Genomic DNA, 19,270 nt, shown 5'->3' with positions numbered 1-19,270 from the left:
GGCTGTCTTGTTTGTTCACCCACGCTTCGGTGTGTGGTGTTTGCGTTCGTTCGCCATGTGCTTCTGCACATGTTGTTCTGTTGTGTTTGCCATGCGTTCAACTGCCAGTTGTCGCCCTGCCCTCTTGTTACCCTGTTAGTTCATTATTACACTCATGTGTTACCCCTCATTAGCTTCCCTTTATATTCCCTTCATGGTTTTTGTTCCGTGCCAGATCGTGTTTATGCATCTTGTTGTTCACGTCTTGCTTTTCATCTTGCTGTTTCTGGTGGTCTAGTTACCTAGTCCAGCCTTATTTTCTTCAGTTTTGATTTTGCTTTGGATTCCAAGTTATTTCTATTTTGCTTTTCTTTTGCTGTGTCTTGAGCCCTGCTTGTTATCCAGCCGTGTTTTGATTTTTAGTTTTATCCAGTTTATTTACTCTTTACCCTTTTTCTACACTTTTACTTTGCATAGTTAATAGGTTATTTATTTATTTTTTATCTCCTTCAGATCAGTTTTGAGTGTGTGGGATTTTTTTTTGTTTTTTTGTTTTGTTTTTTTCAGTTTCCCTGGCTGCTGGACAATGCTTATCTTCCCGTCACCACCGGCTTCCCTGCTGCCATCTCCCTGCCTCACCTGCCACCACTGCCCATTGCTCCCCGTCTCATTCGCCATCATCCTTGACCTCCTGTGCGGACTGCTCTTGGTTGGGCGTTACCGTTCCATGGACTTTGTCTATGCTACCTGCAACCGTCATTGACTGTGGACCTTGTCCAGTCTATCCCTCTGCTGTTTGTTTCCCGTTGAACTCCCGTTTTCCCAATAAACTTTGTATTACCCTGCAAATTGAATCCTCTTCTTTCTGAACCCTGACAGAAAGAGTGAGAAAGCATTTCTTCCATTGAAAAGAATTAGTACACCAAAAAATTGACACTTTTGGGTGCTTTAAGCTTTAAAGTGAGTCACTTTCAACTGCCATTGTACTAAAATCAGTGAACAGAACATCCTTTAAAAAATATGAAGATATATATATAGGGTTGGGAAGCAACGAAATACAAGTAACGGGAATACGTATTTAAAATACAAAATATAAGTAACTGTATTCCACTACAGTTACAATTTAAATCATTGGTAATTAGAATACAGTTACATTCAAAAAGTATTTTGATTACTGAAGAGATTACTTTGCATTTTATAGTCATTTGTTTCATTTAATATTTAGTCCTTTCAGATGGAAAACATTTATACATATAAATGATGCGATCCAAAGTGCATTTGAACAGTGGTGAAACACTTTCTTATGATGTGTTACATTCATATGAGCAGACAGAGAAGTTTGGAGCAGAAGAAATAGAAATAAACCTTGTGAAAATTGTCAGCTTTATGCTAAGCTAAAATGCTATTTCTAGCCATTTTACATGCACATGTTACCAGGCACGATCATATTTTTTTATCAAGAAAATTCATGTTGGATCAATTTCTTTTTTCTAGTAAGACCTTTGATATTAGGGCAAAAATCGTATTCTTGATAATAATGTATTTGTTTCCCTGTAAAAATATCAAAAAATCCTTAAAATAAGATCAATTAGATTGATCTAGTTTTAGAAGCAACACTGCATAAGATATTTAGGTTTTTCAGAGAATGTATTTTTAACATGTGTATTTTGTCTTACTATACTGGCAGAGTTTTTATAGTCAAAACAAGTGAAAAAATCTACCAGTGCAGAAGAAGTAATCCAAAGTATTTAGAATACGTTACTGACCTTGAGTAATCTAATGGAATACATTACAAATTAAATTTTACAGCATGTAATCTGTAGTGGAATACATTTCAAAAGTAACCCTTCCAACCCTGTATGTATGTGTATGTGTATATATATAAGCAATATCACACGAGCAAGAGTGCGATATGGCCCTACATCAGCACTGCTGTGATTCGGCCGCAGCAGTGCTGATTTAGGGCCATATAGCACAATTGCGAGTGTGATATTGCTTATACAGTTGTGCTCAAAAGTTTGCATACCCTGGCAGAAATTGTGTAATTTTGGCATTGATTTTGAAAATATGACTGATCTTGCAAAAAAAATTCTTATTTTAAGGATAGTGATCATATGAAGCCATTTATTATCACATAGTTGTTTGGCTCCTTTTTAAATCATAATGGTAACAGAAGTCACCCAAATGGCCCTGATCAAAAGTTTACACACCCTTTAATGTTTGGCCTAGTTACAGACATACAAGGTGACACTCACAGGTTTAAATGGCAATTAAAAGTTAATTTCCCACACCTGTGGCTTTTTAAATTGCAATTAGTGTCTGTGTATAAATAGTCAATGAGTTTGTTAGCTCTTATGTGGATGCACTGAGCAGGCTAGATACTGAGCCATGGGGAGCAGAAAAGAACTGTCAAAAGACCTGTGTAACAAGGTAATGGAACTTTATAAAGATGGAAAAGGATATAAAAATATATCCAAAGCCTTGAAAATGCCAGTCAGTACTGTTCAATCACTTATTAAGAAGTAGAAAATTTGGGGATCTCTTGATACCAAGCCAAGGTCAGGTAGACCAAGAAAGACTTCAGCCACAACTGCCAGAAGAATTGTTCAGGATACAAAGAAAAAACCACAGGTAACCTCAGGAGAAATACAGGCTGCTCTGGAAAAAGACGGTGTGGTTGTTTCAAGGAGCACAATACGACGATACTTGAACAAAAATTTGCTGCATGGTCGAGTTGCCAGAAAGAAGCCAATGCCACAAAAAAGCCCAGTTACAATATGCCCAACAACACCTTGACATGCCTCACAGCTTCTGGCACACTGTAATTTGGAGTGACGAGACCAAAATAGAGCTTTATGGTCACAACCATAAGCGCTATGTTTGGAGAGGGGTCAACAAGGCCTATAGTGAAAAGAATACCATCCCCACTGCGAAGCATGGTGGTGGCTCACTGATGTTTTGGGGGTGTATGAGCTCTAAAGGCACGGGAATCTTGTGAAAATTGATGGCAAGATGAATGTAGCATGTTATCAGAAAATACTGGCAGACAATTTGCATTCTTCTGCATGAAAGCTGCGCATGGGACGCTCTTGGACTTTCCAGCACGACAATGACCCTAACCACAAGGCCAAGTTGGCCCTCCAGTGGTTACAGCAGAAAAAGGTGAAGGTTCTGGAGTGGCCATCACAGTCTCCTGACCTAAATATCATCGAGCCACTCTGGGGAGATCTCAAACGTGCGGTTCATGCAAGATGACCAAAAACTTTGCATGACCTGGAGGCATTTTGCCAAGATGAATGGGCAGCTATACCACCTGCAAGAATTTGTGGCCTCGTAGACAACTATTACAAAAGACTGCACGCTGTCATTGATGCTAAAGGTTCAATACACAGTATTAAGAACTAAGGGTATGCAGACTTTTGAACAGGGGTCATTTCATTTTTTTCTTTGTTGCCATGTTTTGTTTTATGATTGTGCCATTTTGTTATAACCTACAGTTGAATATGAATCCCATAAGAAATAAAAGAAATGTGTTTTGCCTGCTCACTCATGTTTTCTTTAAAAATGGTACATATATTACCAATTCTCCAAGGGTATGCAAACTTTTGAGCACAACTGTATACAACAGTTCAATGAACAAATACATTTTAAAAAATCTGGAAAAACTGAGTACATTCATGAAAACGCATTTGTGCATGGAACTACTTTCTTACACGACGGATCAGAATCTATCTTTGCTGGTTCAAACCAAATGATGTGTCTAAGCCTCTGTTATTAATTCAAAAATGTCACTTGAGAAATAGTATCACGGCTTGTGCTGTTTCTTACAAGTTATTGGATAAACAAGGATGTGTGTGTGTGTGTGAGAGAGAGAGAGAGAGAGAGAGAGAGAGAGAGAGAGATGGAGCATGTGCGATCACCTATTGCCACTCCCAAGCAGAGATGCTGTCAACTTTCTGAAGATCAGCTTTCTCAGTGGAAAAATAGCGTCCAAGCGGGGGTATTTCTCCCTATTTCGCAGTAGCCAGTGCGCAAGAGTCTCACTATAGAAACCGCAATAACCTCCGCCATTTTAAACAGCACATCCTCTCCAATGTGGAAACTCCGGTAAGAGGTAAGCACCTTGAGTTGTGTAATTAATTAGTCTGTTGTGTCTCTCAGCTGTGATGAGCCATAATGCTGAAGTTGTTCGTTTAAAGCCGTTTAAAGCTATTTCCTAGCTTTAGTAGTGTAGTAGTGATACAAGCGATCACGTAGAGCTGTTGTATGTAAACACTGGCTGACGTGGATTCACTTCACTTCATTAACTGGTTCATATTACACACAAAAATTATCTTTTGTCACCACCTGCTGGCTAACATATGTAATGTAAAAAAAAAAAAATACATGTAAAAAGAGACACATACAGTAGCTGTTACCACATATGCACTGCTCTTACACTTTAGTTTAGAATGGCACGAACACAAGTGGAGTGATACACACAGTGAAGCATCCGAGTGCTGATAGTGTGAGACCATCAGTGCTCATGGAACGTCTCTCGTCCAATCAGATTCAAGGACCGGAACTAACTATTGTATATATGTGTGTGTGTGTGTGTGTGTGTATATAATATATATATATATATATATATATATATATATATATATATATATATATATATATTAGTCAGATTTACAACTATACGTATATTCGGTTTTATAACTGCAGTGTATGTTTAGGATTTATAACTATATATTTAGAATTATAAAAATATATTCAGATTTATGACTACTGTATATATTTTGGATTTATAACACACACACTCACCAACCACTTTATTAGGAACCCCTGTATATCTACTTATTCATGCGATTATCTAATCAGCCGATTGGCAGCAGTGCAATGTATAAAATCAAGCAGATACGGGTCAGGAGCTTCAGTTAATGTTCACATCAACCATCAGAATGTGGAAAAAATGTGATCTCCGTGATTTCGACTGTGGCATGATTGTTGGTGCCAGACAGGCAGGTTTGAGTATTTCTGTAACTGCTGATCTCCTGGGATTTTCAAGCACAACAGTCTCTAGAATTTAATCAGAATGGTGCAAAAAACAATAAACATCCAGTGAGCGGCAGTTCTGCGGACGGATCACCTTGATGATGAGAGAGGTCAATAGACTTGGCCAGACTGGTTCATGCTGACATAATGTCTGTGGTAACTCAGATAACCACTCTGTACAATTGTAGTGAGCAGAATAGCATCTCAGAATGCACAACATGTTGAACCTTGAGGTGGAAGGGCTACAACAGCAGAAGACAAAGTTGGGCACGTTCGGTACTGTTGTAGCTCATCTGCCTCAAGGTTCGCCATGTTGTGCATTCTGAGATGCTATTCTGCTCACTACAATTGTACAGAGTGGTTATCAGAGTTACCATAGCCTTTCTGTCAGCCCAAACCAGTCTGGCCATTCTCTATTGACCTCTCTCTTATGCACTGCACTACTGCCACACAACTGGCTGATTAGATAAATCGCATGAATAAGTAGGTGTACAGGTGTTCCTAATAAAGTGCTTAGTGAGTGTATACAGTATATATATTATTTTGAATTAAATGATGATGTCCCTACATGTCCCCAAAGGGAGGTTTTGTCATATTTAGCTACTTCTGGAGATATATGTAAACCTCCAAACACACACCACTGGAAATATTGCAGAGAAATGGATTCTAATACTCTACATTCTTTCCCATATTTGCATCATTTTTATTCCCTCTATCAAACACATATATAAAACAAACACACATATTTCTTGAGTTCACATTTTCAATAAAAGCTGCACTTGACCTCTAATGGTCACTCTATGCCATTTGTTTGTGGAACTGCACTGCTGTCATACTCCTGTGACACTATGGCGGCATTTTATCTCTGTCAGCTCCATTTCTTCTACTGACTCTTAATAATACTCAAGAGAGCTGCTGTGAGCACCTTGACATCCAATTCAGCCATATAGGCCGTGGCCTTTCCATTGGCTCTCTTGTCAGTGACATTTGTCCAATTCCTTTATATGGCAGAGGCACAGTGACAAGACCGTCAATCAGCCATACAGGAGCCAGAGAAGCGGTAATGTGGAAGATAATGGATGTTTGCTGAAGGTTGGACATGAATGTGAGACAGACTGGGGAGTGTGGGGCAAAGAAAGAGAGTGAGAAAGATGCACTGACCGTATGTTGGTTTCTTGATGATGGTGAGGAGAAGTTCATTCTCAGGTGTGTCCTGATCCAGCACATTCAGGGAGGAGTTAGTGATGACCACACCTGAGTTCTCCTCCAGGTGGATGCTGTTTACTGAGATGATCGGGACCCCGTCCTCCTTGGTTTGCTATAAATAACGTCAAATAACATCTTATGATGTCTTATTTATAAACGTTATATTACAAAAGTGATAAATGGCTTTAACAGGCCTATGATCCAACTATAAACAATTACTCATAGGTCTTATTAGGGTGGATGATGGAACAGTTGCCTAGCTACTATTAACTGACTACATACATCCACTAAAAATTTGCTTCTCCAGTTGGTGAACTGAAGAGTTACCAAAATGTCATGTTAAACACATCACCCCTGAAAGGAACTGTGTCTGCTCTAATTAAATCAACACTGCTTTTTTACTTTTATTTAGGAGCTTTTAATGCCTTTTAAGGACAGGGCAAGCAAAGTGAGACAGGAACCATTGGGGAGAGAGGGGAAATCAGGACATGACGCAAGCCAGCTTTGAATCTTTATGCGTCATGGCATGTGTAATTCCCACTGCACCAAAGCTCCAGCCATTAACGGCTTTGAAGTGGTTTGAAATGACAAAAAATTAAAGCATATCTGCTACAGTAAGAGCATATACAAAAATATTCTGTATAATACTCCACAGAGTCTTACTCTGCATAGAACAATGTTTAATTATACCTGGATGTCTATAGTGACATCAAAAGCCTCTGTTTGACTCAATCCATCACTGATGTAAAAGCTGAAGATATCCTGGTGGATGTTCAGTGGGCGAATGTTTTGGACATAAAATATCTGGTCTGAGGTCAGGTCCTCTATAGTAAAGGGGATGTCAGGGCTGATCACATGAGATCCACCGATCGTTCCCACTGCTGGAAACAAAGGACATGTCTCAATGTATTAAGCAAACAAAACACTTTGGGCACCTTGCATTATCATGCGTTTTGTGTCAGAATTGTATCTGGATATTCTTTAGCTGCATTGCATTTATACTTTGCATTCTAAAGCACCTCCAATGTGATCAGATAAAGATTCAATCCACTTACACATATTACTTACATAGTTGTATGTGGATAACAAAAATGCATCTGAATTTAAACCTTTGTCAAATGTGGTCAGAATTCATCCCTCACCACCTCTAAATGTCTTTTCAGTCATCTGATCTCAGTCCAATCACAATGGATCTTGGGTGCAATTACAAATATCTTTTAAAGGGATATTTCACCCAAAAAATTTAACTTCTCTCATCATTAACTCACCCTCATGCCATCCCAAATGTGTATGACTTTCTTTCTTCTGCTGAACACAAACAAAGATTTTTAGAAAAATATTTCAGCTAAGTAGGTCCATACAACACAAATGAATGGTGACCAGACCTTTCAAGCTCCATAAAGGATGCATAAAAGTAATCCATATGACTCCAGTGGTTAAATCTTTGTCTTCAGAAATGATAATATTGAAGTCTTTTTTTTTTCTTTCTTTTCGACTTTCACTTTCACATTCTGAAAGTGAAAGTGGAGATTTATAGTAAAAAAAATCATTTAAATATTTCTCACCCAAAGGAATTGCATCACTTTAGAAGACATATTTGAAACAACTGGAGTTGTATGGATCCCGTTTATGCTGCCTTTATGTGATTATTGGAGCTTGAAAGGTTGGGTCACCATTCACTTGCATTATATGGATCTACAGAGCTGAAATATTCTTCTAAAAATCTTTGTTTGTGTTCAGCAGGAGAAAGAAAGTCATACACGTCTGGGATGGTATGAGGGTGAGTAAATGAGAGAACTTAAATTTTTGGATGAACTATCCCTTTAATGTGGTCAAGGGCTATAAGTTTGTGATTTCATCACTGAAAATACATGTTAATGCTAGGTGTAAATGGGGCCTTTTATTTCGAACATTTCTGGCCGCAATATCCAAATAAATAAACATGGAACAAAACCAAAAACCAAGTGGCATCCTCAACAAGACAAGACAAAATGTCTGACAGTTGCCAGACAAGAAATTGTTAATATTTATGAATAAACAGCTGTGAACTTCAGAAGAACAAAACAAAAACAAAATCACAAAACAAGTGTGTGTTCTTAAAGTAGACACATCAAAGCGAACATTATAGTTGTATTACTGCATCTGTGCTTTGGATGGAAAACACATTTTGTACAAGTGTAGTTTGCTGTTGATGGTCCTCTATGATTTGCATCTCCTTTCATCTTCGCCACTCAAACAGGAACTCTGCATAATGATGACTGATCCAATCAGAATTTTACACATCTATAAATCTCTATCACAGAGACGAGTGCTTTGCTCATGAATTAAATCATGCTATCAGCAACAAACCACAGCCTTCTGCATTGGCTTTGAATGACTGGGAAAAGGAAACTCCTATTTAATGTTAGTTGATATCTTAAACATGAAGACTTTCACATGTTATTTCTGCATGCAAGCACAGACTGAAGGGTCACCTTGTTTGGTATTCTCAATGAAGCCATATTTAGGTGGGCTGATCAGCCAGACCAGCAGATCCTTTCTGGGCGTGTCTGGGTCAGATGCAATAATGTGATTGGCTGAGAGCTGGACTCTGCCTCCCTCCTGGACCTGTCCATGGGAAACACCATTGAAAGCACTAAACAGAGGAAAGATCTCAACAGGGTTCCCGCTCTTTTTGATCAAAGAATTTTAATTATTTTTCCATGACCTTTCCAGTCTTTCATTATTGACAGATATGGATTTTTAAGAAATCAATTTTATAGAGATAGCTGTAAAGGATATCCATTTGTATGTCAGGCACCAATCTTTTTAAAATTAATAGATATAAATTATTACCATTATACACTTATTAATGTACAAATACTCTCAACGGACAGACTAATATTGTCACGCTGACTTGCGGGCAACTTTTACTCGACACAAACACTCACAAAGAGCAATATATAGCCAATGAAGCATTACAGAGCTGAGCAAAACTAGAAAAAATTATATTCACTACAGAATTTTTCATGCCTTTTAAAGAATTCACTTATTTTCATGAGTTTTCCAGGCCTGGGAATCACAATTTTAAAAATCCCTGATATTTCCAGGCTTTCCAAGACTGTTGGAACCCTGTCTAAAACCACTGGAATGGCTAGGTGGAGACAGTGCTTACCTTGACGCTGCTGCGGACGGTGACAACAGGTGGCTTCCTCGGAGCAGAAGTGATGGTGATAGTAAACATCTGGTTCTCCAGTCGATTGTTCTCACCATCATAAACAATGAAGTGGAAAATGTCGGTGACAGGTTGGTTCCCAGTTTCAATGGATGTAATATACCTATTTGAAAAAGCAATACATCAAACACCGTTCCCAAACTTTTGATGTGATCTGGCAGTGACATAAGTTCACCACTTCAAATGCTTAAGTAACAGTTGTGTAGAGTGCAGAGAGAGTGAGAGAGGGCTGGGCGAGTCAACAAATACACATTAAAACATTTAGAAAAATTACAGAAAAATTAGCTCCCAAACAAGTTAAATATTCCATTTGCTTAAAAAGGAAACAACCAGAGGAATACAGTCAAATATGGCAAAAAACTTCGTGAAAATTGTGTCATATTTATGTTTCAGATTCTTATAGCATTAAAGCCGATCAAGCTGAGTTTATATTCAACACTTCTCAGCGGGGCTTGAAGCAATTAAAGAAGCTCATGTTGTAATGCATGTTTGAGCCTCCCAAAACAGTTTAGCTCTCTAAACATTTAACATGCCTCATTTATGGAGTCTAATATTAACATAGCCAACGGAGGAAAGGCACATGTACGAATATTGCTAATAATTTGAGAAAGATAAAAATAAACCAAATCCTTTTTTTTAATTTATTTTATTGCCATTAGTTCTATTACGAGTTTTAATTGTAATACTATTAAATTCAATTAATGTTAAAGCTGTTTTTGAATATAAAATACAGCTAATGCAGTGTGTTTACCTGATTTTATGGTTGTTGATGTCTGCCATTGTAAAGGAAGAATATTCGTAGAGTTCCTCATGGTCTTTTTCAAATTTGGTTTTGGTGAGAATTCCATACATTGGCACAGATACTAACTGCACATAGATGTTCTCATCTGGAGATTCATCATCCTAAAAGACATAAAGCCTTTTGAGCACTAATTGCTTTTAAGCATATTGGAAACTACTAATCTCAGAACATTGCTTTCCTCACCAGATAAGCGAAGTGTGACTGGCTGATAATGGTACTGCTTTTCTCTGCCACCTCCATAGAAAGCAAGGCCTTAGGGTCACGTCTGGGCACGTCACCTTTGACTTCTGACACCAAGACCTGCACCACAATGGAAGTCATGGAGATCCCGTCCGTCACAGAGAAGGTCATGGAGTCCTCCTCAGTGGTGAGACCAGCATGCTCGTACTGCAGAACATTCCTGGTGATGTCACTGAAAGTGAAGGTGTCTCCTGAAGTGGAGGAAAGTTCTGATAAATAATAAAGCCCAAAATGGTCAAGAAGTATGATAAAAGGTAAAGAACACTGCAGAAGAAGCAGCACAGAATGCTGTACTTACCATTGGCCATCTGGATCTGGGAGCCAAGGTCCACTCTCAGGAGCGTGCCATGTAGGGGTCCCTCTACCAGCTCAAATTCCAGTTCATCAGGGGCTGTGTCAGCATCTGTCACAGCTAACTGCCGACCACCTACATGACATGGACACAAGTTTTCCCATCCTTGTTTAAAACATTGATTCATAAAACAACAAGATGGAGAAAAGCATCACTGCTTTCTCCTGCTAAGTGAATCATATGATTAACATGATGTGATTGGCAAACCCTGTCTACATGCCCGATTAAAAGTAGTGTGTCATTTTTTACACACTTCAGAAACACAGCAGCCTTGTTAATGGATAACAGACTGTTTTCCAGTGAATTTTGATCAAATTTGGCTTGTTTAATTTAAGCATTTTTTTTTTATTATTATTAATTTTTTTAATAATTTATATCATATCTGCATTATATCACCTAATACATGTGCCCTTACCCACTGGTGCCCTGCCTCCAAGGCTGACCTCCAGCACTGGATCCAGAATCTGAAAGACTGGCGGCTGCTGATGGTTGGCCAGCAGCAGGATAGCAAAGTCCATCTCTGGCGTGGTGTGCTCTCCATCAGACACTGACATATGATAATAATTCAGACAGTGGAATAAATCACACATGAACAAGAACGTTCACAATTTAGTGTTGACCTTCAGGCCAGTTCTGTCTTCTGTATTTCAGCTCAGTATAGCACAAATGAATGAATGCAACAAAGAGATGGGAAGGATGAATCAGAGAGAGAGAGAGAAAGAAACAGAAAGACTTATGCAACATACAACAGATACAAGAGATCCTATAACATCTCAACCTTATCTTTCAAACTTTGATCATAAGATGTGACTTAAAAGGACAACTTCGGACAAACACCTATTTAGTATTAAAGGTATAGTTCACCCAAAAATGAAAATTCTCTCATCATTTACTTACTCTCATGCCATCCCAGATGTGTATGACTTTCTTTCTTCTGCTGAACACAAACAAAGATTAAGAATTGAAGAATATTTTAGCTCTGTAGGTCCATACAATGTTGAAGGTCCAAAAAGCACATAAAGGCTGCATAAAATTAACCCACATGACTCCAGTAATTAAATCCATATCTTCAGAAGCGATATGATAGGTGTGGGTGAGAAACAGATCAATATTTAAGATATTAAAATTTTAATATCTTTTTTTTTTTACTATAAATTCTCTTCCATGCCCAGTAGGTGACGATATGCACAAAGACTGTGAATTGACAAAAAGAAAAGAAGAATGTAAAAGTGTATATTTATATTAAAAAAGGACATAAATATTGATCTGTTTCTCACCCACACCTATCATATCACTTCTGAAGATATGGATTTAACTACTGGAGTGCTGCCTTTATGTGCTTTTCGGGCCTTCAAAGTTCTGGCCTTGCTTTGAGCATTCACTTGCATTGTAAGGACCTGCAGAGCTGAGATATTTTTTTCTAAAAATATTTGTTTTAGTTCAGCTGAAGAAAGAAAGTCATACACATCTGGGATGGCATGAGGGTGAGTAAATGATGATAAAATCTTCATTTTTGAGTGAACTATTCTCACTACTGTATATATATTTCAGCATTGAAGGGTCCTTTTAATGTTATAGCCGAGATCCATATCTACCATTTTCAGCTGCTGTAACCTTGAAAGCTCTGTAGGTGTGGGCACTCAAGTGTGAAATTTGCTGCATGTGAATATTTAAGTATACCACCCAGTTCTGATTTGCCCTTACAAATAATCTACCATGACACAGTTTCAACCAAAAAAACCATAGTTACTATAGTTATTGTAAGGGACAATTTGAGGGTTTCAGCCTTAGGCCAGCCAAGCTTCTGTGAGATGTGTTGGTCAATATATATATTTTTCAGGTGTGAAATGTTGTGGATTTGAAACCAGCTTGTTTTGACTGTTTTTAATAAACTAATAAAAAATTGCTACTGTTGACGCATATCAGGGAATTGCTGCCACAATCTGCAACTAACTAAAGGTAAGGATATTAAAGAAATGAACTTTAAAGCTTTATTACCAATGACCAATAGGATTGGCAATGGTGTAAATCTATGCTGTTTTTTCTACACTAAAATACTGAAGAATTTTACATGCAAGTAATATCAGGATTCAAAACATTATAATGTACAGCAGAAAAGTAACAGCTGTTTAATAACTGTTTATTTACTTTGGCAATGAATGAATAAGCAATGAATAAGCAAGAAAAAATAAGCAACCTTCCAATATTCCATACAACATTCCAAGATGTTGATACCTTGATGGTCACAGATGTTTATTGCATATCCCTAAAAGTAACTATAGTAACTCTGGTAATATAGCAGTAACAACTGCTGCCATGGTAATTTTCTGTAAGGGTGTAAGCGATAACACAAACTGTTTCCAAATGTAACTGCTACGCTAAATCAACAGTTGCAATTTAAATACTTTCAATGCAAATGAGAGAAAACAGAAGATTTCATCCAGTCAGAAAGCTAGAGAACAGAATAAAAAAGATGTGCAAGCTAACAGAAACTTCAGCCATTACACTGTGTGACTGTCTGACTGTGTGTTTATTGTTTTCATTCCTTCAGTTCTTTCCAGGTGGGATATCTTCTCCAGTCAAGCTTTTTTCTCCAACCCCTTACACACTATTACTAACAGTACTAAAAGAAGTTAGTCTGCCCTACATTGCCCAGTTTCCATACAGACACAGAAGGGCATATGAGCATGTTTGTGAGAGCCACAGCTCTGATTCATGGGTGCTGTGAGATGATGGATGCACAATCGTACCCTCCTGTCATGCGGAATAAAGCGTGTGGATGAACTTCAAAAAGAGAGAGGGAATTATATTCCCTTATATGGGAGAGATGGTCCCATAAATAAATAACAGCAAGACACAAGATAATGTGGGATCAGCGCAGAGGCATAGAGATATCAGTCTATGGTGTTAAAGAGAAGGAGATGAAATCTGAGTCTGCTGGAAGTGTGTATGGAAAGACAAATAAGGCAAGGAGTTGCAGGAGGGTTGCAGAAGCTAAAAGTGATTATATACCTGTGAAATGGAGGCTCACTGACTCTGGTAGACCTGCAGGAATGAAACAGTGTTAGTGGTTACTTTCACAACAAAAAACTGCTGAATTAGGGAGCAGGGTGAGAGGGCATTTCAAATTTAAATGTTTAAGATAAACAGGTGAGTTTTGCAGACTTAATCATAATTCACAATACCACAGCCTCTGCGTTTGACTGTTCAGAAGTAGCAATTAGTTAAAAGAGTTACAAATAAACAGTGCACTGGCATATTCATTAATTAACTACCCACACAAACTACACACATTAAGAAGTCAGTATGTTGTTGCAAAGCAGTTCTTAAGAGCAACCAGTCAAAGACTAACCTATAAAAGAGTACTGATAGAGCTCCTGAAGGTGGGAGGGGGCTTGTGGGGGCCTGTAGATAATTTTCCCATTGTCGACGTCAGCCTGGGTGAAGAGACGCACGTGGTGGTATGGTCTGTCCCTGTGCTCCACTGCACCTGAGAGAGGACAGTGACATCATCATAATGTTAAAATAAAAAAACGATGCTGATATGCTGATAAAAGATTCTTAGATGCTGAGAAATGCTGAGAAATAATGAAACAAAGAAGGTTGACTTCTGTTGGGTTTATTTAGGGTCTAGTTAATGAGAGATCAGTGCTGGTTATTGATTGCAGCAGCAACATTTAGCTTGTATTTTATGGTAAGTTTTTCCGACAGTGACACAGGACATCGAAGTCAGTGGGCATGGCTTTGAAGTTTTGGTATTTTCCCAGCAAGCATACGTTAAAGGAATGTTCCGGGTTCAATACAAGTTCAGCTCAATCGAAAGCATTTTAGGCATAATGTTGATTACCACAAAATGTTATTTATTTCTTAAAATGTTTTTTTATAATAATAAATAAATAAATATCACAAATTGAGGTTCCAGTGAGGCACTTACAATGGAAGTGAATGGGGCCAATTTTTTAACATTAAAATACTCACTTTTGCAAAAGTATAGGGAAATAGGGAGGAATATCCCCGCTTGGATGGCTATTTTTCCACTGAGAAAATAGGATGCATTTTTCTCTCTCTCTCTCTCTCTCTCTCTCTCTCTCTCTCTCTCTCTCTCACACACACACACACACACACACACACACACACACACACACACACACACGCATCCTTGTTTCTCCAATAACTTGTAAGAAACAGCCCAAGCTGTGATACTAGTTCTAAAATGACATTTTTGAATTACTAACCAAGGCTTGGACGCATCATTTGGTTTGAACCAGCAACGGCAGATTCTGATCCGTCGCATAAGAAAGTAGTTCCATGCACAAATACGTTTTTTTTATAACCGTACTCAGTTTTTCCTAATTTTAAAAAATGTACTTTATCATTGAACTGTTGTATACAAGCAATATCACACTCGCAATCGTGATACATGGCCCTAAATCAGCACTGCTGTGAAAACCTATGGCCAGTTTTGGGTAAGTTACTCTAGAAAAGTAATTAATTACTAACTACTAATTACATTTTCTACAGTGTATTTAGATTACTATACTAATTACTCTGAAAATTGCATTACTTATTACTATTACAATTCCACTAATATTATTGGTTAAAAATTAACTGAAAGGTTCATTAAAGATCCAACAGAGAGGTAATTTGATGAGTTTAACATATAGGGAATGTTGTGTACACATGAGGGTGCTGTTAACACAAACCATTGTCTTCCTCTTAGTCTAAATGATAAGGAAATATCACGCACTGTGGGACCATTTCGTCCATGTTCAAATGCAAATTGTAAAATAGGACTTTATAAGTTTAGCAGTAGCACGAGTACAATGAGGTACCATATGAAAAAAATATCTGCAAGCCTCTACATCTAACAGCATATGTTTAAAGCTTCGCATTTCACTTATGTTGCACGGGAGATGAGATACACGGCGAGATGTGCCTTCGGAGTGGGTTCCTGTGCTTGCTGTCAACCGGCTACATACCATACTGACCCCTACCCATGAATATATACAGCACTGTGCACAAGTCTTAGGCACATAAAATGTTTCACAAAAGCATTTGTCTTAAGATGATTATTTATATCTTCAGCTTTAGTGTGTCAGTAGGATATATACATTTTAGACTCCCAAATATTCCTTTAGCAAATAGAATAGAAGAACAGGGAGCCCTGCAACAGATGGCATTGCCCCCACAGAGCCCCCCCACTGAACACTGAGTCAGTCTGGGATTACATGAAGAGACAGAAGCTATTGAGACAGCCTAAAAAGATAGAATAACTGTGGCGAATTCTCCAAGAAGCTTGGAACATCCTATCTGCCAACACCAATAAAAAATGTGTATGGTTGTATCTAGGAAAATTGCTGCCGTTTTGAAGGCAAAGGCATTGACCTTAATTGATCAATGAAAACTATTTATGGCATTATTTTTGAAGCCATCCTCACTATGCAACATTTTTCACAAGTGCCTAAAACATTTTCATAATAATGTGCAAAAATTATTAGGATTCCCCAGCAGCACAATATGTGGGTAGGCTATGTTTTTATTCTTCCATTGTTAAACTGACAAAAGTTATCAACTCCTAGCTTAATTTGGTGTGCAAGCAATCCACACAAAATGCATTTGTTACGAAATATAAGGAAATATTCGATTGTTCATTCAAATGTTGATGTAATAACTATTGCTAAATATGCACATCTGTCATGTGAACCTGTTTTGTTTCAGCCAGTATAGACCTTTGTCATGCCTGTTTGGCATTCACATTTGTTTAATTCATGGCTTATTGGTTAACTGGTTAATAACCACTATACCTGTATTATAAAAGTGGTCCATCAGACATGTGCACTATATTCCAAGTATTCTCTAGCCATACGATACTGATTATATGAGGAAAAGATCAGAATTTTAGACGTTATTCACTGAATAGTGACTTCTATAATAACTGAATTTTCAGAAAAAATAATAAATTTTTTGGGTGAACTATTCCTTTTAAGTATCTGTGGTTATAAAGAACCACATACGAAATGTCTCACAATGATCTTAGAAGTGAAATGTCTACCCTTTCATTAGCTTTTCTTTATCAAGCTTCACCTTTAAAATTCTCCACTCCATATTTATGTAGTAGTACAAAAAGACAAACAAAACAAAACTCTCTAGCTTCTATTATGCTTGTGATTGCCCCTCTCCTCACCCCAATGACAATAATGGTGATTTAGTTACCATGGCCTGAGGTGAGCGGTTCTGTGATGTTGTAGACAAGCTTGTCGCTGGGCGTCTCAGAGTCAGTGAAGGAGAGAGCAGAGGGAGATATCACAGTCACACGATCTTCCAGTGCCTGCACACACACACACACACACACACACAACAAAAACATTTACACTGATGAAGACAATGATGTCTAGAGATTACATGGACCATTCCAGTGTAAATAAGAACAGTTAATCATGAACAAACTGAAAATCTGAATGAATAGAGCATCCCTTAAATGTACACTACTTGTTAAAGTAATATTCCAGGTAAAAGTTAAGCTCAATCATCAGAATTTTTGGAATAATGTTGATTACCATAAAAAACATATTTTGACTCATCCCTCCATTTCTTTAAAAAAAGCAAAAATCTAAGTTACAGTGAAGCACTTACAATGGAATTGAATGGGCCAATTTTGGAGGGTTTAAAGGCAGAAATGTGAAGCTTATAACTTTATAAAAGCACTTACATTAATTATTTTGTTAAAACTGGTTTATTATTTGAGCTGTAAAGTTGTTTAAATGGTAGTTTTTATGGTCTTTTTAGGGTTTTAGGGTTTATGGCATTACATCGTAATAGCAACGATGTTTTAAAATTGGATATAAACTTACACAGAAAAGATTAAGCGATTTTATCACACTAAAATCATGTTAACTTGCATATTGTTTACGACATGTGGCTATACTTTTTTGAGTATTTTAACGTTTATGGATTGGCCCCATTCACTTCCATTGTAAGTGCCTCATTGTTACCCAGATTTTTGCTTTTTTAAAAGAAAAGGTGTAAGTTGAAAATAGTTGTTGTGGTAATTAACACTATGCCACAAATTCTGTTGATTAAGCTTAACTTTTATTGAAACAGGAATATTCCTTTAACTTCACCTTTACTCCAAATGTTTGAAATAGATATTACTTATCCCTTTAAAAGACAGAGATCAAAGAACGTACATTTTCTCATACTTAAAAGTAATGTGAATAATCTCTGTGCCACTAGCGGCACCAAATGGAATGTAAAAACAATCTTCCATTGCTTGGACAGACAGGCACTCCTAACCCAAACTTACAACATGTATTAAACCAATGTTGCTATGTCAGGCTGCTCAAACAAACAGCCATGTTTTAAAAGTGCCACAAAAAAAAAAAAAAAAAAGTTTTATATCAAAGTCTGGACACACAGAACATAATTTAAAATTCTTTCAGCTGGAAAATGTTTTAATCTCCTGCATTTTGCATCTTACTGTGATCTGCAGGTCAGCTCCAGGTGAGAGCTGAGGCAGGCCGGGGGTTTGCGGCATCACTCCTATAGTGAAAGTCTGCATATCACTCAGAGTCTGTGGATAACCCTCACTTGAAACCTGCCAACAAAAGCACACAAAACTTTTTAGAGTTAAATTGCTAGAGAATGACTGATTAATCAGTAATAAAAAAAAAGTGTGGGAAAAGAAGCTCAGTATACAAATAGAGAATCACGTACAACATCGATATTAAACTCTACTCTTGAGCTATTGAATTTTCATTATGCCCAATTCCCAAACAAACTTTTTTAAGTTAGAAATAAGCAAAGTCTTGTGCACAAACCTCTTGGAACACTTCATGGTCATAATAAGACAACAATAACATCCCCAAGGACATAAACGAAATTGTGTTCAACCATTAAAACGCAAATTGTATTTAATGAAGTCTGTGGTGAGGGTGCAGCCAAGTAGTGTACATTTAAGGGATGCTCTATTCATTCAGATTTTCAGTTTGTTCATGATTAACTGTTCTTATTTACACTGGAATGGTCCATGTAAAAAAAAAACAAGATGAGAAAGAGCGATTTTTGGGAGGACAAAAAAAAAAAAAAATGTTGTGTCAAGAGTCAATAGGGGTTTGAGCTGATGAATTGAATGTGAGTGAATGTCCTTTAATGCCTCTTATGCTGATTTGAGACTGGATTTGAAGACAAATTAGCTCATTTATCCTAAAGTAATGCAGTGTGGATACTGAAGTAGAAGTAGGACAGATGGACAAATTGGCCTGAGAGTGTGAAAGAGAGCTAGAAGTCTGGAGAAAATAGTCCAATTGGGCAATAGAGTGGAAAAATGACTGTTTACATGCACAAAAATATTCTGATGTTCATCAGAATTTGTTCATATTCCAGTTATCATCATGTAAATGCCATCACCAGATTAAGCCAATATTCTGATTTCTAGCTGGCA

General features: G+C 37.5%; 1 protein-coding gene across 1 annotated transcript in view; it reads right to left on the bottom strand.

Moving 5' to 3' along the window:
- Positions 1–19,270, bottom strand: part of LOC127429960 (extracellular matrix organizing protein FRAS1-like) — a 209,212-nt gene that overhangs the window by 41,750 nt on the left and 148,192 nt on the right. The window contains exons 31-42 of the mRNA XM_051679361.1: positions 18,308–18,424; positions 17,044–17,158; positions 14,183–14,320; positions 13,843–13,875; positions 11,246–11,377; positions 10,777–10,905; positions 10,422–10,669; positions 10,188–10,339; positions 9,377–9,539; positions 8,697–8,829; positions 6,913–7,103; positions 6,178–6,334 (exon numbers count right to left, since the gene is read on the bottom strand). Of these exons, the coding sequence (XP_051535321.1) occupies positions 6,178–6,334; positions 6,913–7,103; positions 8,697–8,829; positions 9,377–9,539; positions 10,188–10,339; positions 10,422–10,669; positions 10,777–10,905; positions 11,246–11,377; positions 13,843–13,875; positions 14,183–14,320; positions 17,044–17,158; positions 18,308–18,424 (1,708 nt within the window). The remainder of the gene's footprint in view (positions 1–6,177; positions 6,335–6,912; positions 7,104–8,696; positions 8,830–9,376; positions 9,540–10,187; positions 10,340–10,421; positions 10,670–10,776; positions 10,906–11,245; positions 11,378–13,842; positions 13,876–14,182; positions 14,321–17,043; positions 17,159–18,307; positions 18,425–19,270) is intronic.

The sequence above is a fragment of the Myxocyprinus asiaticus genome, chromosome 3 (assembly GCF_019703515.2).
Source record: "Myxocyprinus asiaticus isolate MX2 ecotype Aquarium Trade chromosome 3, UBuf_Myxa_2, whole genome shotgun sequence".
NCBI lineage: Eukaryota > Metazoa > Chordata > Actinopteri > Cypriniformes > Catostomidae > Myxocyprinus > Myxocyprinus asiaticus.
The sequence above is the reverse complement of the archived record's forward strand: the minus strand, read 5'-3'. Positions and strand labels throughout refer to the sequence as shown.